This window comes from Melopsittacus undulatus, chromosome 6, assembly GCF_012275295.1.
Source record: "Melopsittacus undulatus isolate bMelUnd1 chromosome 6, bMelUnd1.mat.Z, whole genome shotgun sequence".
NCBI lineage: Eukaryota > Metazoa > Chordata > Aves > Psittaciformes > Psittaculidae > Melopsittacus > Melopsittacus undulatus.
In genome coordinates, this window is record NC_047532.1 from 56921852 (window position 1) to 56948306 (window position 26455).

Here is a 26455-nt window from a genome sequence, read left to right on the forward strand (position 1 = left end):
CCTACAAGACAACATCCAGTTCCTGCACTGCATACAGAGCATCAGTCATGAAGCTTTACTGAGTTGCAAGCTGTTCAAGGAGGGCAGCAGTGAAATAAAGTGCGGTTTGGGGATTTTTAGATAGAATTACTTTGAAAAATTACTTGGAACACAGCATAAACTACAAGGACAGCCTTCACAGCACTAGCACAACCTGCACAGCATCAGCACATCCTGCACAGCATCACAAAGAAACCATGTGTGCTCTGGTGAATGTAAAAATCCCTAACTCTTGCTTAATTGCTTTACTTTTAACTGCTTGGCTTGTTAAGTATGGTTAGGTAACCATATTATTGTAATTCAGTTTGAAACTGCTCAGGGTGCACAAAGCTTTTTGTCTTGGTCTAGCTAAAGAGCTTTGTTTCTTTTTTGGGTAAATGAATGAAGATGCAGTTATTAAATTGTAACAGAATAAAACAGATGATTCACTAAATTATTACGCTGGAGCTGAGCTAATAATAGTTCTTGCACAGCTCTGTCTTATCAAGTACATAATACACAAGGTTATACATGTTCTCTATGAAACTCATTTAGCCAACTGTAAGCACGCAGCCTACTTTTTTTCTGCTTATACATCATAAAACCAAATTAGATGTTTAAAAACATGAAATTACTTGAAACTGTAAGCTTAAGTCTTAAATCTACAGATACAGTTACTGGACTCCCGAAGGGCAGTGCTGAAATTCATCCTTCCAAATCTTCTCTTCATCTTAATGCTCTGCAGAGAAAGCAGAAACCAAACATAGAGCACGAGGAAAAAGGGAGAAGAGAAAAATACAGGGGTTAGACTTAGGTACTTGTTTCCTGATGCTTTTACTTTGGCCTTAATATACAACCAACCCTAAAGTGCCTCACTATCTTTGAGTGGCCAACCACCGCTTGCTGCCAGCCTCTCCAACAAAAATCCTTCAGCTCATCTCTGAGAGAAGGTTTTTCCCACTAAAACTGGGAGAGAAAGTAATTGTCCACTGCTTCTTTCAGGGGGGCAGGGGAAAGAATCAATGTGAGCAGAACTGGCATGGAAAAAAATACAAAAAGAAAAGTGTCTTCAAGCATTAGATAAATTGGGTACTGGAAACACAGTATTTACTGTTTAGAATAACAACGAGACTGTTCCAAGAGAAGGATGCCAATCAATTCTCGTCTGTATAGGTCTGAGTCTTAGAAAATCCACACTATGTTGAAGATATCCACCTTTCTGTAATCTATGATTTCCGCAGTGGCAGGACATCCTGATTACATTTTATATGATACCTGTAACAATTTTTTCCACTCCAGCACGAAGTAACTCTTTCTTCTTAAACTCATCTTAAGCTTCTGACGGTCTTTCCAATAGCACATGCCTGCTCCATGTCATCATCTGTCATCTTGCTCTCCTTTCATATGAACAAGAGCTCAAGAACACATGGGATAAAATAGCTCATTCAGACTGGAAGTGGCTTCTTTCTCTGCCTAGAGCACCTTTCTGCTACCTCTGCCATTAAGATCTGCTGATTTGTTCAACAGCCTCCTTCAGGGATAAACATTCAGGACTTCTAACAACTCTGATGATGTTCAGAAAACCATTCCCACAGTGAAAAGGTGAAAACTCTGTCTCCAGTGAGAGTGTGCTGTGCTCTACATCTCTAAAGGTTGAAACTTTACTTCCCACAGGAAGCTTACTGTGGGTTTGGAAGTTGTGCAAGCAAAAAAAGGCAAAGGAGAATAAACCCTCTTCAGCAGATATGAAAGGGAAACAAATTGAGGCTATTTCAGGTATTAAGAGATTCTTGCAGCAAGCATGCCATATTGCATAAAGGCACAGAAAAGGTTAATATAAAACTGTTTCACTGACTGCCTTGCCGTGAAGGCCAGTTCTGTACCAAGTGATAGGCCAGACATGAAGTGCCTGTCAGAGAGGTTCATAGTGGAGCCAGGCAGAACAGTGAGACATGCACCGTACTGGTTACAGACTCTTGGGTAAAAGAAAAAATGCTGGGACAACTTCCTTCTGCGCTCAGGTGTGCCTGTATGTGGGGCCATACATCTTCACCAGCTCCCCCAGCACACAAGCAGGTGCAGGCTGTGCATCCTAGCTGTGAGATTAAACTCACCTCCACATGAGGCATAGTGTCCTCCTTAACCCCAGGTTACAACCATTTGTGCTTCATTACTTACAAATAAAGGATGTGAAGAAGCAGCAGTATCTCAATGTAGCCCAGTACCGCACTGAGGTGCCACAGGAGACAAAAGCTATATGCTATAATCTGTGTTTAAAAAGGATTTTCACCCAGCACTTTGTGTAACTCCAGCAATCCTAGAAGGTGCTGTCTATTTTCTGAGGTCTCTGTCATGCTTCTAAATCCATTTCTGTTTCTGATAGCAAGCTCCACTCAAACACCCGTAGCAGCTGCAGTTTCACAGGCAGAGACTGAAGACTGCAACTATGCTGGTGAGCAGACTTCCAGGTCAAAATTCTCTTGATGAACAGGATGCTGTTCAGCAATGATAAATGCAAGGCACTACCTCAGGCAGGAGGAACTGAACACATGAATGCAGAAAAATCTGTAGGAAAGGACGTAGGATTTGTGCTTTTTCACCAGCTGAACATGGGTCAGCAGCAGCATACTATCATGAAACAGGCAAACCTCACCTCTGAGATAAACAGGGCTGTTGTCAACAAGAGACATGAAATGATCCTTCCCCTTTAGTCAGCAAGAGCAAGGCTTCTGGTGGAGACATGTCCATCTTTAGCCAGCACATATCAAGAAAAATCCAGAGTGTCAAAGTAGCATAGAAGGAATGGCCAAAATACATATAAGGAGTGGCCCAGAGCAAAGATTTGGGAAGCTGGGACTGTTTAAGCTAAAGAGGAGGAAGCTGATGGGAAACATGACAGCAGTATGTAAATATAGGGCATCAGAAAATGAAGACAATAACCTGATCTGCTTGTTCAAGGGGGACAAGATTATATCTAAAAAGTGCTTAAAGTCCACCGGAAATGCCCACTAGAGACAAGGAAGGGCTGGTAAGGCAAGTAAAGCTCTGGAACAGACTGCTCGAGGGAGATGAGAAACTTCCACACTGGAGGTGTATAAGGTCAGTAAAAGCATTTCCCCATGAAGGATTTAGCAGTTTATGCTTTGCTGGCATGGGGAATGGATTACATGGGTCCCTTCAAGTCTAATTTTTCAGAAATTGTATGCTGAGAGGGTCATGTCCTGACCGACACTGCTTTCTGACAGAAATCCAGTGGCTTAAACCATGACAGAACTGGAAATACTCATTTTCTGGGAAGATGCTGATCATCAGTGTACTCCCCAAAGGCTAAATTAAATTCAAAGCTCCATTTGCAAATTAGGCTTTGTTTTGGATCTTGGAGTTTACATTTGAAAAGAGGGAACATTTCTCACATCTTGTCTTTTTCTTTGTGTTTACAAGCTGTAATTGTGAAGATGCAAATTGCTGTAAAGTACGGAGCAGACACAATTTCCATGCTAACTCTTCATCCTGTCTGTTACAGGTCTCTTGTTTCTCTTCCAATTTCTTTTCTGTTCCTTCTTCCCTTCTCTGGCTCGACCTTTCTCTTAGAGATGGCTTTTACCCACCTGCTTTCTGCTGGATTCTCTCTCATTCCACAGTCTCCAATTCATTGGTTGCTTTACTGCAACCTCCTGCTTGTTGCTCTACCCTGTCTGCTTCATCCTTTCCGATTCATTAATTCTTTTCCGAGTCAACCATTTACTACTCTGTTGTGTGCCATCTATATCTCTGTTAGTTATGATATAATGTAATGCTTTATGATCAGAGATTAATTTATTCTATATGCAATCTACACCAGACCCTGTAAAAAATGCAATAAAATGTTAGTAATAACCATAATGTGTAGCAGATCAGCATCTCTGGCACAGATTGACTTCATTTAAGTATAAACACAGAAGCAGAAAATAGTTGAGACTGGATGGGCCTCTGGAAATCCTCAAGTCCAACTAAATCTCAACAAATGCTCATGGCTAATGTTCCTGATGTCTGCTGAAAAACAGGGATTTTGAGAATACAGTTTTGATTACAGTTTCCTGAATACTACAGAGGAATGTTATTTTTGATTTAAAAGGATACACTGAAGCCCTTCTGTGTGTTTGCAGAAACTGAGTCTTTTTGGACAAAAACCTTTATCCATCTGTAGAAGCTGAAATAAAAGGAAGCAGAACTGGGACAGAAATAAACCACGGCTTCAATATAGACTGAATTCATACACATGACATTACGAACCAGCGAATGGTTCTGCTGAGCTGAATGAATCTCTGCATGCCTAATGTACCTTTTGTTTAGCTGACTTGGGAGCAAGTACAAAGATGATCTGCAAATAAAATTAATAAAACAGGATAATGGTGATGAACTGAGAAGAGAAGTTCAGGGAAATTTGGTGATGCATCAGAAGAAAATAGAGCAAATTACAGTAGGTGAAAAGAAATTGCCTCAGTCAACCTGGGATTCAACTGTGAAAGAGCTTCTGAAAGACTTCACAAGTTTTGACACAAATGCAATCTTAAAATACTTCTTATTAAGAGACACATTTGAAACAACACCACATGCACTCTGTGGAATTAGAAAGGAGATCTTTTTCATATTCCTGTGAATAATAAACTGATGTTTGCTTATATATATATATATAGAAAGAACATCTTGTACCCCTACGGCTAACACCTTTTCTACACTAGGGAAATTTGGCATGTTGAAATGACTATTTGGATTCTATATCACTTGCATAATGAGCCCCCTCCATAGGCACTGGGGTGGCAGATGTGAGCAGTTACAGGACAGTTCTGGTTGTGCTGGCCTCTTGCTTTAGCTGTGCACAGAAAATAAGGAAAGTCATCGACTCCTTCATTCAATACTTCAGCCATCACAAAACAAGCACCACCCAGATGCAGCTGACATATATTAAGGCACCAAACTGTCAGTTATAACTGCAGATCAAGGGAAGCCTTCACCATCACCTTAACTTTCCTGATGCACAGTCCATTTCTCATTTATGTTATCAGCAAGGGATATAACAAACGAGGGTAGGGATGGAGTCTCTTCAGCAAATGTCCCAGAGGGAAAAGCATGTATTGCTCTTAGGCAGAGATTAGGAAAATAAATAAACATTTGGATATTGTGCATTTCCAATCAGTCTAACGCCATCTGGAGTCATTGGTTAGGAGGTCTCTGGGAATTGCCCTGAATCACTTTGGTCAGTTAGCTAGTCCTAGCACCCACAGTTTAATCATGCACAAGTAACTGAGCCTTCATTATAAAAATTAGGAGCTGGGGGTGGGGGTATCAATTGATTTTTGGACAATATATCCCTAATTTAACTGTACTATGACAAGGAAAACAGAAAAATACAAAGACTTTAGGATAAATTGAAGTTTAAAAAACAAATTGAAAGATAGTGACTAAATGCTTGGTTTTAAGCTGTACAGAAAGAGTGCTTGGCCCCAGCAGACTAGAGGCCTAAGCATCATAATTCGTAACCAACATAAAAATTATCCCATTGCTATTTTGAAGGGACTAACTCATCTTCATTTGCTTTGGGTTTTTTCCTTCTGTTTTCCCTCCTCCTTGAGCCATTTTCTGTAAGACCCTATCTTCAACAGGAGGGAAAAATGTAGCCAACTACAGCTTTTTAGGAAGAGATTTACCAGCGCCCTGTGGTAGTTTCACAGTTGAGAGGACACAGAGCCTTGTGTTAGATGCATCAGGTGCAGGCAGGAAACAGGATTTTAAAGCTCATTAAACAACACATTACATCCTGTAATTTGGAACTTAAAGCACTCCTGACAGCTGGGTCTACACTGAAATAAGTACACTAAGACTGCAGCTGTTTTAAGAAGTTAAAGGATGCTGGAAGGTTGCAGACAGGTATGAGGAAAACTGATCAATTCAGACCCTTCATGTCTTCTATTTGTACTGTCTGTACCAACTTAACTGCAGAATAATGCGCCTGGTTTGGCAAGAAATTCATAAGCCCAGGGAGATAAGGGAAAGAAGAAGCTTGTGTTCAGTCCAGGTTTCATCTGGTTCAGGAGACAAGGCAGTAAAACCTTTCAATATTAAAGGCATTATGACAGAAAGCACATATAAAACAAACATAAGCACAAGACATTTGTTAAATTTAGTTTTTCTAATATTCACATCTGGGAAGCTCCCACAGTTGGTGTTACCAACTCTGCCATCTCAGGGTTCTGCTAGCCTTACCACAGAGACAAGTATTGTGCAGTGTGCCCCTACTTTTTTTGCACCAGCCTATCTCTACCACTGTAGGTCTAAACTGCACACCTGAGAACTGTCTTCTGCAGAGGCCTCAGAAAACTCTTTACAGAACTTTCTTTTGCACATTTTCCACTTGCAAAAAGTCTGGTGGCATTTTCCATCATTCCTGATACAGAAGATACCTCAGACCCTTTTTGTAGCCACAAGTGATAACTTTTACCCAGCTCTCAATCTAGTAGGTAATGCATTCTTAGCAAGGGAATGGAAATGCATTTTCTTACTGCTGGAAACTTGGCAGAGAGCTTCTCTCCTCCCCAGCAATACACCTTTCTAAAGAACAGGCCAGATTAAGTACCTGGATATTATGTTTTGCCTTAGTAAGTCCCATGTTCTCAAACTCTGCTCATCTGCAAACCTGTGCCAAATTTAAGCAGTATTCCCAAACAGAATATTTTTGCAAGAAGCTCTGTTTGCTTTATATCAAGCCTTTATTTCACAAACTTTGTGGAATCTACTTTCTTTTCTAGAGCTTAGGAAGTCAGTGGATAAACAGAGAAAATGTGACCCTGTCTCATTGCTGAGAAGTTAAAAGCATTTTGTAGAAATCCTGTCACATTTCCATCTCTGACCATACAAGAACACAGGATTAGCGTGGAGATCTCACTCTCCATATTGCACATGAAGTTCACCTGATCCAAGAAGGTTTTACTCTGCAGCTGTATGAATTCTTCTGCAGTCTGGAAAAGTGAAACACTCCCCATGTTCAGGGAGACACCACAGCTACTGAATTATGAGGATTACACAGAGAGGACTCTGTTGAATAAAGCAAGAGGAATGTAAATTCATGCCCTGTCTTGCTGACTTCTAGGTGGAGTGCCAGGTATTTCAGTAATGATGCCTTGAAACTCTAAACTGCATGGCAGAAAAATCTCTCTTTTTAAAAGGTTTCTACCTTTTCCACCCATTCTCACAAGCCTATGCTTGGCATCTTCTGCTCCAGTAAAATTACTGTGCATTTTCTATACTCACACAACTGTAACTGTACCTGCTAACAGGTGCTGTTTTCAAACCAGCTGTATCCATGAAGGGTCTGTGCACACGCACACTTACAAATAAGTTCTCAGTTGTATCTTCCCTGCACTCCTTGGTGCCTTTGGTGTTTCTTCTGGCCAGGGACTACAGTCACTGAGTGTAGCACCCAGCTGAAGCTGAATCATGGCAGGCAGTGCTGAATTTCCAGTAAAGAATGATCAGAAGGTGAATATTTTTTAATTTTTTAAGTAATCAACATGGAAACAGTAGCAACAATGAAGTCACAAACAGGCATAGCCTAATTGTAACCACGGCATTAATACTTAATGTGAATATAACAGATATTACAAGTATGTTAATATTATTCATTCTCAGTCATTGAACATAAGTGTACAGTAAGGTCAGCATTAATCTATTAAGAATGCTACAAAACCAGCTGGACAGTATCCTTCAAAAGCAGAGTGCTTGCTGTAAGACAGGCTGGAATGACTGCTGTCCATCCCTTCAGGCAGTTATACTCCTCAACTGCCTATGGGGTCCTGCCTATTCTCCCATTCCTGCATGTAGTTCTGATAGCTCCCTTTGTTTATTAGGTGTATAAAAGCACTACCTGCTAAAAGAAAAAGAGCCACATTGCCAAGGGCCAGCCCTCACACTCTGCATGAATCATGCATGAATGCAGCCTGCAAGCTAATGCTATAGGCAAAGCTGGCTCCACTGGCAGTGTGTGTTATTCATCAGTATCTGCTATTCCTACTGTTTTCCCACCCTCCCCTAACTCCTTGCTCCACAGGCAGGGCATGCTTTTGGAGCTGTACCGCTTTCAAAATGCTTTCTTTTACGCATCACTCTTCAATACGGATTCTGTAACACAAAATGAAAATTTTGCTTTTGTGGAAAGGTAGCTCTTTAAATAACACCCCTTCTGTCTCTTGGGCCTTTTACCGTACCTTCCTCTTTTTCAGAACGTTTACTAATGCGTGTACTGAATCACCTGCCTCTTAACAGCAGTACCAGGGTGACATTACAAAAAGCTAACTTGCATTTGGTATTGTGGTCCTGGCTCCTCTTGGTCTGAGCAACATAGGATAAACTTCTCAGCTAGAACATTTTCATAATCTTAGGGAGGGATACACCCTCAGAAGTAAAACTTCCCAGTCTTTTTAGAACCAGACCAGAGGACATCAGTCTGAACAAAGCAGCGATCTCCATCTTTCTTCCCATCAGGATTCTTCCTAGGGTGCCATCTGCTGTGTTTTTGTCACTGTGGAGACAAGAGAAGACATCAGCTTCCCTAGTGTCAATTCTCAAAGTCTTGATGGAGAAGAAAAAAAACCCATAGTCCTACAGCTCTCCCAAGTGGGATCTTGTTTTCTCCCAAGCCCATTTACGGAGACCTCCCCTGCTTCCCATCCAGCTCCTGATGTTCTGGAGGAAAAAACCCAAGCCAAAAAAAACCAACCCCAACCCCCACAAACAAACAAAACCCACAAGAAAAAAAAATAAAAAACTCAAAAGAACCCCCCACAAAACAAACAAACAAAAAACCCCAAACAAAACCAAAACCAACAAACAAAAGAAACTCCAAAACCAAGCAAAAAGATAACCTCCCCCCCCCCCCCAAAAAAAAAAAACCAAACCACCACCCAGAGAAGTAGATGTGTGATTATTTCTGTGGGGGTTCAGTAATGGTTTTGGACACCACTGCTCTAAGCTGATAAGTGCTTCCCACGGATAACTACTTTTAATCTTCCTTTTATTATTTATAGCAAAGCACATCTCTTAGCCAATACTGTAGGTTTGTGCTGTAAGGCCAGGTTTGGACATTTTCAGGAATAATGCAGTATGCACCAAATGAGCAATAATGAAGGAGCTGACTACATGTGTTCCTCTTCTGGCCATCAAGTTTAAACATTCCAGAAGAAGTTAACACTTCATGCAAAACTATGGCTTCACAGCATGACACCTTCTGCAGCAATACTGCTGTACAACACTCCCTGCTCTGCAGGCCCTGTAGACTTGGTAGTGCTCTGAGCTTGGTTAGGAAAAGCAGAGCAAGGGCACAGTGATTAAGCCAGTGCCACTCTAGCAGCATTCTGCTGTGAGGCCAACTTCTACCCTGCCCACTGCCACAAGTAACACACCGGTGTAGTTGTCCTGCCGACAGGTCCCTCTTCTCTCCAATGCTTCCCAGAGTGCGGCAGCTCTGAACTGTCCCGATAGTCTCGGCCTGTGGAGTTCTGCATGTCCAGCACTGCCCGGCTCTTCGAGGGAAGGGGCGGTTTATTCTGCTGCCCCTGGCTACTTGGGCTGACTTCAGACCTCAGTGGCTTGACTAGCTTTTTGAGTGGTGCTGAGTTTTCTAATGGTGTGGTAATCTTCGTCTTGCCTTGAGTCTTTTCACCTGTATTCTTTTCTTCGGATTGGCCGGAGCAGGTATAGGACCGAAACCGCTGTGTGGGGACCAGGAAAGGTGGTGATGACTGTTTGCTGGGGACCTTGCTGCTCTCAGGCTCCTGGGGCTTTGTGAGATGACAGCTCTGGTCAGGCAGTGGTGGCTGCTCTTTTCGCGAGGCCTTGGGGTAGTCCTGCTCTTTCTTTGGTGCCACCTTGCCCTTACACCCCATAGAGCCATACAGTGGGTTCTCAAACATCTCTGGCTTTTGCTGCCCCTCCTCCTGAAATGAAGGCTCTGCTATGGTTTTCCCCAGTTCAGGTGGCCTAGAGTCATCAAAGCAGTGTGAAGAGAGACTTGTAAATAGCAGGCAAGAGACACTGATTTAAACAGAAAGTGAATAGGAAATGAGTATAATAAGACTGAACTGACTGTGCAAAGGGGTAGCAGAATAACAGTAAAATCTGGGGAGAGAACAGAATTATGCACTGTTTTTACTTTGTTTAATCATTATTAGTATGACAGCAGAGACCAGATAAGCATGGTACTGTGTAAACTCCCTGCTGGACTACAGTCTTTGTCCAAGTGGTAATTGGCTTCTCTTCAAACAGAGATAAGCTACTGAGCCAAACTGTGCCAAGTGCTCTGAAGGCTCTGTGACACACACAAATCTGAATTTAAATACTAAAAGGAATCTTCAGGTTTGGCAGAAAGGATTGAAATGTCTGTCTGGACAGTTAACTGAGTCATAGCTCACATCATACTGTAGCATTCTACAACTAGGTCAATCTCCTCTCACTACCAATGCTACATGGTATTCCTGGGGAAGGGATAAGACTCCTTAATGCACTCAAATGCACTATATATGAGTAATAGTTATAATTCTGTAGGTGAGGCAATCGTTGTTAATTCATAGCTGAGGCCTTTGAATTGAGGCTCAGCCTGGAATGACAGCACAGCTGTACAGTGGGACAAGGGAGGTTTCGTGGGTTTTATATGACTTGACCTGATTTGGCAAGGCTTTCATCTGGAGAGCCATCATATTACTTAAAAGATCAGCCACAATATCACCGAACAGAGGAGAATAGCTGTGAGTGGCACATTTTCTTTGGAAGTCTTCAAATGAACTGTGCTTCTTGCTTCAAGTTATTTTCTGGAAGCCAGTGCATGCAGAAGAAAAGAGCTGAGAGCATGATGAAGCCTTGTCAGGTATGTAACGGATTGAGGCACTGCTTGCAGCTCTGAATTCTGCAAGTTCTGGCTTATAGCAGCCTTCTAGTATCTGAAGGGGGCCTACAGGGATGCTGGAGAGGGACTATTCATTAGGGACTGTAGTGATAGGACAGGGGTAATGGGTTGAAACTTAAACAGCAGAGGTTTAGACTGGATATAAGGAAGAAATTCTTTACTGTGAGGGTGGTGAGGCACTGGAATGGGTTGCCCAGGGAGGTTGTGAATGCTCCCTCCCTGGCAGTGTTCAAGGCCAGGTTGGATGAAGCCTTGGGTGATATGGTTTAGTGTGAGGTGTCCCTGCCGATGGCAGAAGGATTGGAACTAGGTGATCTTAAGGTCCTTTCCAACCCTAACTATTCTATGATTCTATAGTGAACTATAGCCCAGACACAGGAAGCATCTGTCACTATGAATAAGAGGTCTGAACGAGGACAGTGTGTAGACACTAGGATGGAGTAGCCTCATCACTTTACTTAGATGTGTATGGATGGGATATTTTCAATTGCTGGATGGAAATTCTGCATCAAGACTTGTAACAGATGCAGTAGATGGATGCTAACTTCTATGGCAAGCTGGACACTTGTAGTAGTATACACAGAAATTCAGTTTAAGTACTTCACACAGGACATGTGAAGGAGCTCTCCTCCTTCCCATCCAGTGGAAAGATCTATGCCACTCTTCCCTTTTCTTCTTTGTTACCAACTCTGCGGCCTTCTCCTTCTCTTGGTAGAGAATGAAATTTACACATATATTTTGTGTTTCCCTTTCACAAAACTAGCTATACTAGTTTTCTTTGAGTATGTAATGTGCTGCGCTTGTGACCTTCAGTTATCTTTCTCTAATTCTAGAGATGAAAGTCTGAGAGAATATGCAGCACCTTGAACTCTCTACAGATCATGAAACAGTGACTGTGCAGAATGACAGAAGAGAGGCCACTAAGCCCCAGTGCAACTTACAGGTACTCTTGGCTTCGACTACAAATGCTTCTGTTTACTGTAGGCTGGAGAGATGATTTTGGAGATAGAGGCAACACAGAGGGTGATGTGGAGGATGACTGACTCTGTCCCATTACAGACGTAGTCTCTTTGGGCTGCTGCTCGTAGCTCCCTAGAGCAGGTGGCTGGTCTGGTGAAGGTATCTGCTTAAGCTGGCTAGTTGCAGAGGGCTGCTGAGAGAAAGCAGCCATCCCCAGGTAGTTGGGGTTGCTGATGTCTGTGGGAGTGGAGCTGCTGAAGAGAAAAAGTACTGTTAGGAAGACACATGCACAAATACATTTCTTGTCTCCCTGCCAGCTAAAGAGTTAGTGCCCACTGAGTGCTTAGATTTAGTGCCACCTACTTCTTTTTTTGGCCACTGATGCTTTGGAATCAGAGAATAATTAGGAGTCCTGTTAGTGCCTCTCTCTGCCCTGGGTCATTGGAGAGGATGCAGCTGGGTCAAGGCCCCAGCACCAAATAGTTTCCCTGGCTGTCACAGACACTTCCATTTCCAGGCTGCAGAGAGCACTCAGAGGCTTATACCGGTTTTTAGGCCCAGCAGTTCAGCTGGAAGCTGCAGCAGGATGGCTCCAAGCAAGAGGCAAATGGCAACACTGGGCAGCATTGCACAGCATAGGAATAAGGAACAACAGGAGAGGTCTTTTGAGGTGTACCTATATATAGACTAGCAGGGAGAAGGCAGGAAGTTGCCTGCAAAGAAATGCACCTATGAAACTGTAACCCTGTGATTCTTGGAAAGAAAAGACAGGTAGTGTGAGCACAGCTTCCCACCCCAAGCTGGCAGAGGTGAAGCAGCAAGATTACCGTAATGTATCCTCCTTTCCCAGGTTGTCTGGAGAAGAGGAAGCACTCCCCCAATAGCGAGCAATGGCCGCTGCCTCTCTGGCCACCAGATGAGTAGATTTTGACTTTCTGTTGGAAATAAAAGGGCCCATTTTAAGTGAAGTGCAGGAACCTAAGCTGACTAATGCATTCTCAGCTTGTAAAGCTTTGGGCACAGAAGCACTGACCAGCCCTGACCAGAGAGCCAGAAAGGCAGCTTCCCAGCATTCAGCATGCCTATTAGTACTGCTCCCACAGCAAGCACAGCTTTACCTTTATTGAGTCAACTACTTTTCCATAACCAGCTTACACACTTGCCCTTTACCTGTTTGTCTGATCCCAGTCTTTGTTAGACTCTAAGTTGCTGATATTCTTTGGTTTTTGCCCAGCAATTTCATCACATTCAATCTTGACAAAATCTGAAGGAAAGAAAAGGCACTAAAAAGAGTTTTGGCAGCTTCACAGTATGACTGCATAAGTTTTCTATGTTACTGCTTGTATTAAGGCATCTCTCTTGACTATCAGAATGAAGTTTTAAGCAGCTGATGGTATTGTTTTCAACTGCCCACTAATTCATATCATGTTCATTGACACAGGGAAAATCGTGTTTCTTGAAATAGAAAGGTCATGATCCACCAAACAGCCACATATAGGTCATTTTACCATCAAGAATAATAGTAAATGTAGAGTCTGCTTTTGTACTCTGAAAGAGAACAACAGGTAGCAAGGCGAAAATGAGCAGCGTTTGTGATCCTTTAGCTAAGGAAGTGCTACTTGAGAGCCTCACATGCTCTTTGCTGATGTTCCCCAGGATGACCAGAGCATGGAGAGCTTCGGCACCTTGTCGTATGGCCACAAGTGGAGCTAAGGCATCGCCATTCAATAAAACCAGTATTAGTGACAGACAGGGGGCTCTCTCAGTCTGCTGAATTTACTTGAATGATGTAAAAGGAAAAAACCCAAATCACATTGCTGTGCCTTTCTGAAAGAGCACAGGTATACTCCTGAGAGCTAAGGATACTCACATCTTGCAGTCAGCATCAAAAGTTCTTGCCTCTTTGGGACAAAAAGGCACTGCAAGGATAATTTTCAGTTCCTTGACAGATGTCTTTAGAGATGGATATTCTCTGGGGTGAGCACTGCAGAGATAATCTCATTCCTTACCATACAGTTTCTCTCTCTGTTTTCCTTGTGATGTTTGTAACTTGATTTCACCTTGGAAGACTCCTGTTTTCTCACCATGGTGTGTCAGCACAGTGTGGATAGGAACTAAGGATTCTGTTGCTTCTGTTCGCAGGGCAATGCAGCCTTCCCCTAGAGACAAGGAGACAACGAGCCTGGGACTTGGAAAAAAAAGCATTGAAGTATTTTTCTCCTGTCAGTCATCTACTATCACTGTGCTGACAGGGCTGAGACTACCAGAGAGAATCTGCTCTGGATCACAGTAAGGAATGTAATGTCCCTGGAGAAATCAGCGGCATTCATTTCACTTCTTCACATATGTGTGAAGGATTTGGGCATTGGAGACAGCTGCAGGTGGCTACAGGGTTCTGAGCTTCCATTACTGGTAAAGAAAACATGAGCCAAATCCATAAAACAGGATTTGTATGTTCTGAGTTAACTAATTTAAACAGACTGACTCCTGATTTAATTTCTGTACTTTCGTTTTAAGCCATTGCTCTTTTGGGGCTGGTAAGCTCACACAGATTGTTGCTTCAAGTTAATTTCCTTCTAATCATCCTTAGCTCACAAATTATTGCCCACAATATATTCTTGTGTGTACTGAGCTCCAAATCAGAAGTCAGAGCATCATGGATGTTCAGTCTGTAAGAGTTACTTCTGTTCTCTCCCACTCCTTCAGCAGTTTGGAAAAATCCAAGTAGATTTTGACTCATCCATAACTTTAGAGCTAAACACTTACCGTAAGATTCATCACTGTCTGATGACTTAATGCTGATCAGGATGTGTTGATCCAGGAGGTATTCTGGGTCTGAAATAATGGGAGTCAGCTGCAAAGACAAGTTAATGTGGGTCAATACAATAGGTGGGCTACACGAACAGTTATCCCTGTGCCTCAGTCCCCATCCACCAAAGCTCAGCTGGACAAACTCATGAGGATATCATGCCTCAGTCCCCAGTGAGCAAAGCTCAGCTGGACAAACCCATGAGGATATCATGCCACCTCCAGGATCAGCCTCTTTGATGATGTTCAGAGATCTGTGGTAGGAGGCTACATATTTTTAGAGTCCCCCCACTCTCCCTCCCAGCACAGCAGACGGAATGCTATAAATCAAATACGAACGGCCTGAGCTGCAGTTTTCTTCTGCAGTGAAGGACTAAAAACTGCTCTAGGAGGAAGTGATCTGGACTTTGATTCAGTTTGCTCCCCAAAATCTGTTTAGCTGTTGTTACAATCGCTATTGTACAGCCTTTCCCCAATCTTTCAGTGTTAAGGCACTCTTTCCAAAGTCAGCAGCTGTTAATTTTTGGGCTATTCAGAAGGGCACTGACGTGTGTTTACTCCAAATCCAGGAGCTCTGATAGTTCTTCCAGCTCTCACCATGCCAGAAAATGGAGAAGAGCTCTGATCTCAAGGATAGGACTTGTCTCTGACACTGACACATGGAACACTAGGTCTGGCCACTCATGGTCTTCTTTAACTAAAAAATAGTCAACTTTTCTATAAAATACTGAGAAAAACTTTGCCTGACAGAGCAGAGAAACTCCAGGGTAGAGCTGCTCTGTAAGATGTTTTCTCTTCCATCTTAAACTTAAAAAACAATAGGGCCTGCTTAAAAGACTTGTCAGCATAGTTATGGTCACTAGAAGTGTAAGAAGAAAGCCATGCTTCTGAGTGACATGATCACACCAGCAAAATTCCTAATAGAGATGACTGTATATTGTATTTATAGTATACTGGCAAGAAAGTTCTTTCCTGCTTATAACATACCCTGGTTAGCTTAAGCCCATCCTGCATTCTTACAGCCTCTTTTGAGTGTAAACAAAACCACAGCCATGTTCCTGAAAATACTGTTTATGTAAGTAAAAGACTTTATGTTGCTTATGGGATGCAAGTGGAAAGCTTCTCTTCCATATGGATATGGAAATGTAGTCCTTGCTTACCTTTGGAAGTGCATTAGTGAACTTTACCACAAGCTCCCCTTCACTCCCATCCTCATTTTCTCCTTCCTGGCTCTTCACAAAACCTGCAAAGCGATGAGAAAGGAGTTTGCCAGAAGAAAGACACCAAGAACTTGGCTATGAATCCTCCTCAGATGCCAGATCTCCAAAACACCTACAATTATTATCCCAATTGCACACAAGTTTTAAAAGTATTAAGAATCTTCAAGTCTGAGCTTTGGACCCATGTTTACACAGTAACTTTACAAGTGATTTTCCTGGTGCATTGCTAAATGGTTTTATTTTACAGTTAAACTTGGTACTGAGAAGCTCAGTGCATACATGGACTGGAGGATAAGAACATGACAGCTCTTCCTACGCCACTCAAGATAGCACACTTTTGAAATTCTAATTTAAGATTCGTAATACACTGTTTCCATAGAAATTTATGCAAATTTCGATACAGCCAAAAAAATAATCTTTTATGGAGCTGTCTTTGACACGGCGCTCTGACATGCGATAATGTGATGAAGCATACACTGAAGGCATGCTGTCCCACTTACAGGAGCTGTCCTGTGATGGGGAGCCGCTTAAAAAAAACACACAGCAAGGGCATGTAGGCTTGCATTACATAAACAGCTGAGGCTCAGCCCTGGAGCACAGGGACAGGGAGTAAAACCTGCAGCACTGGAGGGCACATTTACAGAGTCAAATCACTCCTTTTCCTTTCACCTGAAGCTGATCCTCTGGTTTATTCTTTTTTAAACCAGGGCAATTATTTTTATTAGTTTAAAGCAGATGCTTTGCTTTGAAAGCAGATGATCATTTACAAATGGCACAGTCAGAAATACAACTGATTGTGTGCTTGCTCAGTAGAGATTGCCTGTGTAATAAGCAAGAACAACATGTGCTTCTCTTCAAGAAATTATCAGGTTGCCAAACAAGATGGAAGAAATGGTGGAAGACTACATGTCTAAGCATGGATTACAGCTAAATGGCTGTGTGTTTTGGATTGTATTGCTGACAGTATAGGATGATTCGTAAACTACAACAGATCTCTAGAACATCCCTTTTTTGCACTGCAACAAGTGATCCACACAGCTATTTATTGAGATCCAAGCAAGAGGAAGGGGAACTAACCCAAACAAGCAGTAAACTCTGACAAAAAGAATAAAGTTGGGCAAAACCATACTTTCTAAGCAGCTGGAGTGAAACTCAATGTAGAACTTGGTCTGAGACTTGGTCTTCAGAGTGGCATAACAGTGGAGGAACTCTATCTCCCCTTGGGAATTCGTGTACTTAGAGTCTAGAAAAGAGGAAGGGAAAATAACAGCATTTTCAATGGGAGATAAAGAGAGGGCATTTTCGACTCTTAAAGGGTCAGCTTTTTCTTTTAACATATACAAAGCACTGTGTTTTGTGCCCAAAGGTGAGGACAGCATGATTGTACCCAGACTGACTAACCGTTCTTTGAAACAAACTGTGAGGTGACTCCCACTTCGAAGGTGGCAAAGACAGGACTATGGTCACTTGTCATGATGTCAGTGGTGCAGCCTGCCAAGGAGAAAGGGAGGAGAGTTACTGCCTTGTGTTCTGCTCTGGTGAAATCACTGCAATAGCAATATTATTCAGTAATTTTCCAGCAAACATAACTGTCGCTGTGGTAACTGTCTCCAGTCAAAGGTGTTTCTACATAATCTCATGTTAGTATTTGGTAATGCAACTCTTCTGTCAAAATACATAAAGATTTGGTTAATGGACACAACATTACCATATCATTTTGCAAGCGACTGTCAGTGTTAGATTCCTCCAGCACAAAAAGCAGTTACAGGCTTTCTGGTTGCCTCTGCAACATGCACAGCTAAAGCACAGATATGGCAGGAAATCACACAAGAATACGCTGGTGCTGCTTCAGGGCTACACTGCAACTCATGGCTCAGGATTAACAATGAGTGAGAAAGGTCCTGTCTTGACCTAAGTGCACACTGAGTTCTAGCAAGCCCAGTCCACTGAACAGACTTTATAGGGGTACTTATTTGATCACACACCTCATCATCATAGGCTCTCTGATCAGAACAGTCCACCTTATACCCCAAGAGACATCTACAGCCCTCTTCTCAATCCCATACACAGGAAACCATCAACATCATACTCAGATGCTTGGTCCTACACAGACTCAATGAAATTCTGAGTCATTTTTTAAACAGGTCTTGAGAGCTTCCTCTCTTTCCTGCACTGCATTTCTGTGATGCTTCTCAGCAAGAAAGGGAACAGGTTCTTGGTACCATACAGTCTTTCTGGAATGTGATTTGACAGAAAAGGGATGTTTGCAGCTCCAGCCTCAGACTGGACTGTGCACGCAGTACACAGTACCCAGTACCCTGCTGGCACCATCGGGTAAGGAGCTCCTGATGGTAACTGCACAGGAAATGTTGTTGTTGCCAAGAAATGACTAGTGTTAAATGATCGTACAGAGTGGCCTGAAACTGGATAGCTGCATCTGTCTGAGGGGTATTCTGCATATAAATGAGTATCAGAATTAATTCCCAACCTTGTAAGGTTATAGGCACAGAGATTTGGCTCCACTCTGCCTGGTTTAACATCAGGTCCTTCTGTGCTGTGTGCCTGGCAGTGCAGGGAGATCCTACAGACTGCTCTGAATCATTTCCACTTCAGACTGATTGCTTTGCTATCTACAATCTGTTATCTACCCACCATAGGACTGACATACAACGTGCACCATGGGGTATGATTTCCAGAGCACTCGATCACACCAGGATGGCAAATTGTACTTCATCTGCAAACCAAAGGAGAAGTGATGTCAAGAAGAAGAGAAAGGACCAGCTCACAAAAGAACAGGAAATTCACTTGCTCAAGCACCACAGATTTGTGTCAATTCTTTTTCTTTGCATTGACTCCTTTCAAAACAGTACAAGGGCAGAAAATGCAGGGACTGGTTTAGGACACTTCCTTCTGTAGGAGTTATTTCCCTGCTCTGCCACATACTTCTGAAGAGACATGAGTTTTCACCTACCCCTGTAGCTTTTTGTTTGGTGTAAGCATACTTCTCCCGGCTTCCTCTTTCAAAGCGGTAGGTTGGAGCAAAAGTGATCTCTTCTTCCTCTAAAACAGAGAGATAGCTGTTACAGTGTGGCCCACTGAGAACCCTCATCTGGCTGAGACAGACACTGCTCTGTACACGTTGCCCCACATCAAGTCTGGCAGAGAAAGTCGGTGGAAACGGGAGATGAACCTGCCAACAACCTCAGAATCTTACCAAACTGCAGAAACACCTTTTGGTCCTTTCTCTCTATGAGAAGCTGGTCAAAGGCCAGCAGCTCCGGATACTGCTGCTGCCTGATCTTCTGGATAATATTCTCCGCTTCCTGCCAACAGGGAAACAGCAGAGCTGCAGATGATGCAAAATCTCCTTATAAATGCTCCCTTCACTGGGGAGCCAGCAAGTGCTTCTGAACTGATTCCCAGAGCTGTGCCTCTGCCACTTCCCCACTGTGCCCTTCACCGAAAGGCCCCAGTCTTTCTGCATGACCAAACATTTTTCTATCAAAACATGCATCAAAATGCCCACACAGCCCCCCCCCCCCCCCCCCCCCAAGCACATACACCGACAGATGTACATCAACACCAGGCTGACTGTTGTCTCCTACCCACTGAAATCTATCCAGTATTTATTATGGCTTGCCTCATTCTGAAGGCCGATTCAGAGCTGTTAAAAGCTAACCAAATAGTGCAAAAAGGCAATCTCTGCATCAAGCTCTTCACAGACAGATGCTTACTCACAGTGGGAAGGGGAGCTGGGAGTTTGGGGAAGTGATGCTGCCTGGAGCAGCAGAGTGTGCCAGATGGCATTCCTGGGTCCATTAATGCTTGGAGAGGGCAAAAGGGATTTCCTTTCCTCCCTCAACTGGTGTCACACTTGTGCCCTGGGGATCCTCTCTGCCTTCCCTCTTTCTGCCACTGTCTCTGCCATGTTGCCTGAGATTGGGAAAAGACAGCGCTTCTATGGCAACACAGTATTTTCTCTCCCCAGGGATTCACACAGTATCCCTAACCGTTGGGGGCTGCTCCACACGGTAGTTCAAGTCTCCCAGCCAGAAGAGATGAGTAAAGCGATGAGTGATGTTAAACGGACTCAGTTTCTTATCTCCCAGTGTCAGAAAGCGCAGGATGCTCGTGTAGTTCTGGTTGCGTCTGTCAAGACAAGAAACATCTGCCTGACAAACTAAATTGCCATGCAGTTTCTAAGTGCCTGCACTGGCACAGACTGATGCTTTACCAGGCAGGAACCAATCTGGCTTGACATCTAGAGGAGAGCACAACAGAAGCTGAGAACTTGCCACCCCTGTCTGGCACTGCACCTCAGCAGACAGGCCCAGGTGTCATGCTCAGTATCTCCCAGCCTACTCAATGCAACCAGTAACACAGCACAGCTCATGCTGCACCTTGTACGGTGTGTACCTGGTGAGCTGGGGGGCAGCCTGCTCTGAGGAGGGGCAGTGGCATTTAGAGCAGCTCCTTGGGTGTCAGACTGCTTCCCCCTGAATTGAAAAGCTGGAAAGCTATCCTAAAGCCACTTCTGTTGTCTCCTGGGGCTGTGCTTTTCTGAGCTGCATGTCCTAGAAACCCAGCATTAGATTGTTGCCTTCGGGTTTCAGCAGCAAACACATTCCTAGATTCTGGCAGCTATTCCAAGCCCTGTGGAACCCTTCCATAGAGGTTAACTCCATCAGTGGCAAAGATACTGTGCAGAAGTTCCACACTGTATCTTTTCTGGGTCCTGGACTGGAAAAGATGGCAAAGCCAAACTCTCCATTTCAAGACCTCTGCTTTCAAGACCATCCCTTTGACTGCTCCATCTCTTCCCAGCATGGGCACATATCTCCCACCAATGGCAGGACCTTTGCCTTCAATCCTATGCAGCAGAGAACCTGCCTAGACCATGGATACTCATTTCACAGCTGGCTATAGAGAATTAGCCACCATGGAGGTATTTCTGTTCTGCACAACTCCCTCTTGGTATTCCTGACAGAATGCTCTGCCCAGCAGGATCTGTGCCTCAGGGTGCACCACAGCTCCCGTGCTCGCAGCACTGCCCACAGTGAGGAGGCAGACAGTACCCTTCAGCACATGATTCTGGGGTGGGAAAAACCTTCCCACATGTCTCCAAAATACTGTAGATCAGGAAACTGTTTTCCTCATGTACTGGGCTTGCATGGCATTTACACTTGGCTCTGAAGGTATTTTGCTGTTCATTTCACCTGTGCCCCTGTGGAATGGCTATATAGAAGTCCCTTGTTTAAATGGTGACACAATGAGCAGTATCTTTAGCACAGGTTGCCCTCACAGGAGACATTTAATAATCTTTTATGATCAGAAAAACATGCTTGTGACTGTCTGGTGGGGCCTCCTTCCAAACATGGCCCAGCGAATTTCATCTTGGGACAACATCCATTTTAGAATCATAGAATCATAGAATAGTTAGGGTTGGAAAGGACCTTAAGATCATCTAGTTCCAACCCCCTGCCATGGGCAGGGATGAGAGGGAAGGATGTGTCTTACCTGTGTTTCTTTTCACTTCCTGAAGTCAAATGGCTGTTAACAAAACCAAAGGAGGTTCCATTAAACATGAATGACACCCCCACAGCTCCTTTATTACCTGGAAAAAGGTAAGTGAAAAATGTCAAGAAATCAATCCACCTCCAGGCTGAGTCTAGCAAAGATAATAAAGTACCCAGTACATCTGAAGTGAAGTGGAGGATGGAGGAAAGAAATAAGTTAACTTAATCAGCACAGAAAGAATTAGTGCATACAGCACAGATTGTGGTAACAAATTTTCTAAGGATGCTAAAAAAAAGATTAGTTGAAGAGAAAGAAGTGCAATTTCCTTGTGAAACCCAAGGGAAAGCAATCCAATAGCCAGTCAAAGGTGTTTGCTGGGAATATAAATATATATGTGCTAAGTATACACACAAATAAATTTCCTTTTTTACAGGGTAACCTATAATCAGTGCTAGTGGGATATAATTTTAGTAACACTAGTGTCACATATCTGCAGTCAGAGGAGTCTTGTGGGGAAAGAGCTGTTCCATTTCAAGGACAGCATTGGCAGGGACTGAGCAGATCTCAGTCCTTTGGACAAGACCAGGTCTGTTCCTTACCCAGTGTGTTTGCAATGCCTGTCTTCACGTTGTCTGTGCAGATATGGCTGATGCGGTTCTCGTGTTCTGGTTTGGCCAGTACGACAATCCTGATGTTCCAGAGGGTATGGATTGCTATCTGCAGGGATGGGAAGGTTAGAGGTTGCATTTCTTCACGTGCTGCAGAGCTGCACTGTAGCTGCAGCCATCCTGGCTCCTTCTGTAGTACTTCTCCTACACAAATTTTCTTCCTGTGCTTAGGATACGCTTTTAGTCGTTTTAATCAGAGGTGGAAGGAAGGACCTAGGTATTTGCTAGTGCTATTTTCTAGTTAATCACTGGATTGCCTTGCTTGTACAAAATCTGCAGTTTTCTAACTATCACGAGAGTCATAAGTCCTGTTCTACTGTGGCCTTCCAGATATGTTTAGATTTATTCCTTGACATCATGGAAATTCAGGAATGTCTGAACATGGTCTTAATAAGGTCCAGTTTCTTTTATAATTATACCCGTGTGCTGTTACATCCTACTGTAAGTGCATTAGCCATGGGTGAGATCTAGGCTGCCACTGGCTCAGAAAGTTTTACAGTCTCTTCCTTTATGAAGGTCAAAATATCACCACCACTTGACTCAAGTGCTCAGCATCTGCAGTGCTCACAGACTGGCAGGCAGAGGAGCTCAAGGCAGGGTCCCTGCTTTGGCAGTGAGGGGGTCACTATCCATAGCAATAAGCCCATCTAGCAAGTTCGAGGGGAGGATCTTGTGGAGTCCACAGGCAGATTCAGTTCACTCTCCCTCATCCAAATGCAATTACAATAAAAGGGAGGGCATGGGAGGAGATGTAGGCAAAACACAACTTATTCTGTCTCTTATTTGCACAAAATCTACTCTCCTCATATGCCTGAGCAATAGCTGGAATAACCTCTCACCACTTTGAAGCTGATACTGGTGATTTCCTGCAAGGATTGCCTCAGGGTCTCCAGCCATTCCTTCTCCCCTTGGGCATCCTCCTGGGTGCCAATCACATAGATGTCATGAGGAATGTAGTCAGCAGTGTCATCACGGGTCTTCCCCTGGCCCTTGGAGAGAAACCAGGAGGTGATCTTCTTTGGGGAAGGTGCAGCACCTTTTATTAGCAAATCAAACACCAAAGTAAGTCAGAGTATGCTCTGTCAGACTGAGGATACAGACAATCCATGGGGACAGAAATAATAGGCTTCACATGTACTCTGTCCTGTACCAGTTCCCTATTAGCCAAGGCACACTATTCTAAGATGACAAAGATGTTAACCCTAACTGAGTCACTGATGAAGGACTGACTCTGCTTTGGCCATCTTCCTGTCTTTCATTAGCTTACCAAGGCCAAGGCTAGCCAAGTGTAGTCCTGGTCTGCCACTGCATTTACCTTACCCCTGAAGTATGACTGAGCACAGACAGCTCAGCTTACAGCAGCTGAACCAGGCTTTTCTCTCCACATTGGAAAAATAACTTAAATTCCACTGTCCTCAACTACACCCTGTCCCATTCCCTAAATATTGCAGATACTCAGCTCTCTTCACAGGCTGGACATGAACAGTCAGGTTCAGAAGCAGCTGGCATGCAAGGTGGAGGATAGCATACACTGCTGCTTGTTGTGGCAGCTTCATGCTGGCCACAAGTGCCTGTGACTGGAGGAATCCTTCAGTACCCTTTAAGGTCCTTTGACTGGAACCATTAAAACTGTCAAACCATATGCAAGAATTAGCCTAGAGATCAGCTCTTCCCCTGCACCAGTAAAATCCTGGTGTACAGATCTGCTACAGAACAAAAACAGTGTCTGGAGCATATCATGACAGGTGAGCACACATTTTGGGAAGTGTCTGTTCCTTCAGAGGAATGCCCACATCAGAAGGGACTGTATGAGCCCATACCCATATTCCAAGTCCCAGTAAAGATGGTGATCATATCAGGCTCTGGTTGCTCCGAGTGTTTATTCTTCATCTGCTGCAGAAGTTGGCAGAACCCTTCTCTCTTCTAGACAGGGAGGAGCAGAGACAATTAACAAGTTGGTTAACTTCTCCAACACAACATCCTGGAAAACTAGCTGAACCAGGAAATTCCCTCCACACTGGAAGGGCATGTTAGCTCCCCACTATCTGGAACCTTCAAAGAGGGAGGCTCTGTTTCCTGTGGTATTTTCTTAGGCACTTAGCTTGTGTATTACTTTAACAAGTGCTGAGCTAGTCAGAATAAAACCTAGGCTTCCCTCTTGTTTGTCTACATGAATCTCCTTGCAGCTACCCTCAGATGACTCCTTGCCTCTTCTCACTGCTTGCTGACACTGTTCTCCTGCCTTGGTGACAGCACGCAGTATGGTTGCCTTTTCCAGTTTATCCCTTTACATGGTACACTTGTTCACTTTCTGGATGCTTCCAGAACACAGGAGGAATTTCATTTTTGCAGTGCAAAAACCACTGTTCCTCATCAGGTCCTCTTTCTGCCAAGGAATGCCCCTTGTACCACTCCCACCCAGCTACCTGCTACCTGCTCCAGGCTGGTGGGAGGGAAATACACTGTGTGTGTACCTTGGAATCAGAGAAAACATATTCCTTCCGCTGTGTTTTTTCTTTTTCCGTTTCCAGCACAATGACCAGTTTGTTTGGGACCTTCTGGGACTTGATCAGCTGCAGAACTAAACAGAAACTGAGTTTCATGAGCTACAGACACTGAGACTAGAATCCCACCAAAACTAATATGACAGTGTTCACAGACTCTTATATGGTCTTTTATGTCTGAGGCTCACTTTGCCCCGCATAACTACATTGTAATGTTGCTTAGTCCTGTTTTCTATATGAATAGATTTGGACTCTGAAGTGAAGAGGACCCCTCCAAAACTCATTCTGCCTGAGCTCTTGTCCATACCAAGCCCTCCTGTCCGAAGTGAAACCTTGGCTTCCTGCAGGTAATCTCTTTGTATCCTGAGTCAGACTACATATACTCCTTCCCCACCTCTGAAAGAGGAGGTAAAACCTCATTTGATGATAAAGGTGGTTCCTCCCCATCTAAAATAGCAGCAAAGTAATTATGAATGACAGGAGGAGAAAGCCATGCATGATAACTAATCTTTTTAAATCACTGCCAGCAACAGGCTGATTTTCTAGCAGGAAAGAGGCCAAGGGTATCATCTTCCCCCTAATAAATCCATTTGGCTCAATCTCAGTGAGCTGCCTGTCTAGAAACACAACAGAAAAAAAAGGGAAGTTGTCTGAATTGGGCCGTCCAAGACCAAACCAGCAATGCTCATCAGTAGAGATATTGATTCACATACAGAAAAAATGCCAGCAAAAACCAACCCAAAACCAAAGGGAAATTCACTGAAAAATGTTACTGAAACCGAGTATCTGGCTTTCTGCCACCAAAAATTGTCACAGAAGTTAATATGTTCCAGCAGAACTTATTTTTCAAGTGACATTGAATTTCAGTAGAAAATGGATCTATTGCAACTAGCTTTATGAGGAATCTTGTATCAAAACCTGCTCGCTGCTACCTCTGTCTTCGTTTAGACCAAGAGGCCAGGTTTAAACCAATCTGTGTAAGTTGGTTAGCCCAGTGATGACTCCCTGCAGGCCACTTTGTGGCTAGGCAGTCTAGACTGACTGAAGCCTTGCGCAACACCCAGGACCTAGCAGAGCTATTTGCGCTTTGGGAAAAAACCTTCCCCTCAGTGGGGCCAAAGAGAACCCCTCTCCATCACTCAAGGGACTGAGAATCTAGCCCAGCATTTGTGAACTTAAGCATCTTACTTTTCTTGTGGGTATAAAACTTGTCCTCTGGACCATCCTTAGCTCTCTTGATAATCAGTTTTCCCATTTCCACATCAACCTTGAGATGTATTTTTGAGAAAATTCCTAGGGAGTCAGCCTTCACCTATTAGAAAACAGACATTTTCCATAAGCAATCTACACTTCAGTTGTGTATTGCAAAAGCAACACCCTCCTGAATTCATGGACACATATAATCATTCTGCCAATCTCACTAGACATCTCAAGCATTTGCATGGTGCTAAACAGCATCCAGGAATAGCTGTTATCTCTGTGGCAGCACAGCAAAGTTCTCAGGAACCGAGATGTCAACAAAAATCTGCATTGCTGCCCTGCCACATTGTGATCAGCATTGTCGAAAAAGAACATTTACCTCAAAAGTGACAGGGGGGATGAGGGAGCGCCGGTGTGTTGAATCGGGACCTTCAATCAACAGCGTTTTCACCTGTAAAGGAATTGATGTGCACCAGATTGCATTTGGTGATTCTGCACTACATTGAGAGTAATGAAGTCAAAGCAAAGAAATCCTACTGTAGCAGAAAACTGCTCTGATGATGAACAAGATGCATAACTAGAGGCAAAATATGACAAGAAGGTAATATAAATAGCTTTAAAACTCTA

The 26455-nt window shown here is 43.5% G+C and overlaps 1 protein-coding gene and 1 long non-coding RNA gene across 2 annotated transcripts in view; one reads left to right on the forward strand and one right to left on the reverse strand.

The window, feature by feature from the left end:
- Positions 1-7529: 7529 nt before the first annotated feature.
- The window catches only part of INPP5D (inositol polyphosphate-5-phosphatase D), a 57067-nt gene continuing 38141 nt past the window's right edge, over positions 7530-26455 (reverse strand). The window contains exons 8-28 of the mRNA XM_031043681.2: positions 26208-26279; positions 25817-25940; positions 24599-24705; positions 23945-24047; positions 22964-23160; positions 22056-22173; positions 21457-21553; positions 19950-20088; positions 19154-19262; positions 18911-18999; positions 18592-18673; positions 17341-17430; positions 17069-17182; positions 15880-15962; positions 14678-14765; positions 13921-14070; positions 13082-13175; positions 12739-12846; positions 11893-12165; positions 9453-10029; positions 7530-8572 (exon numbers count right to left, since the gene is read on the reverse strand). Coding sequence (XP_030899541.2) covers positions 8570-8572; positions 9453-10029; positions 11893-12165; positions 12739-12846; positions 13082-13175; positions 13921-14070; positions 14678-14765; positions 15880-15962; positions 17069-17182; positions 17341-17430; positions 18592-18673; positions 18911-18999; positions 19154-19262; positions 19950-20088; positions 21457-21553; positions 22056-22173; positions 22964-23160; positions 23945-24047; positions 24599-24705; positions 25817-25940; positions 26208-26279 — 2817 coding nt within the window. The 3' untranslated portion in view covers positions 7530-8569. The remainder of the gene's footprint in view (positions 8573-9452; positions 10030-11892; positions 12166-12738; positions 12847-13081; positions 13176-13920; positions 14071-14677; positions 14766-15879; positions 15963-17068; positions 17183-17340; positions 17431-18591; positions 18674-18910; positions 19000-19153; positions 19263-19949; positions 20089-21456; positions 21554-22055; positions 22174-22963; positions 23161-23944; positions 24048-24598; positions 24706-25816; positions 25941-26207; positions 26280-26455) is intronic.
- LOC115945489 (uncharacterized) lies at positions 10661-14102 on the forward strand. Its single transcript, XR_004079811.2, has 3 exons — positions 10661-10912; positions 11785-11894; positions 14054-14102. It is a non-coding gene; the product is annotated as an uncharacterized lncRNA (long non-coding RNA).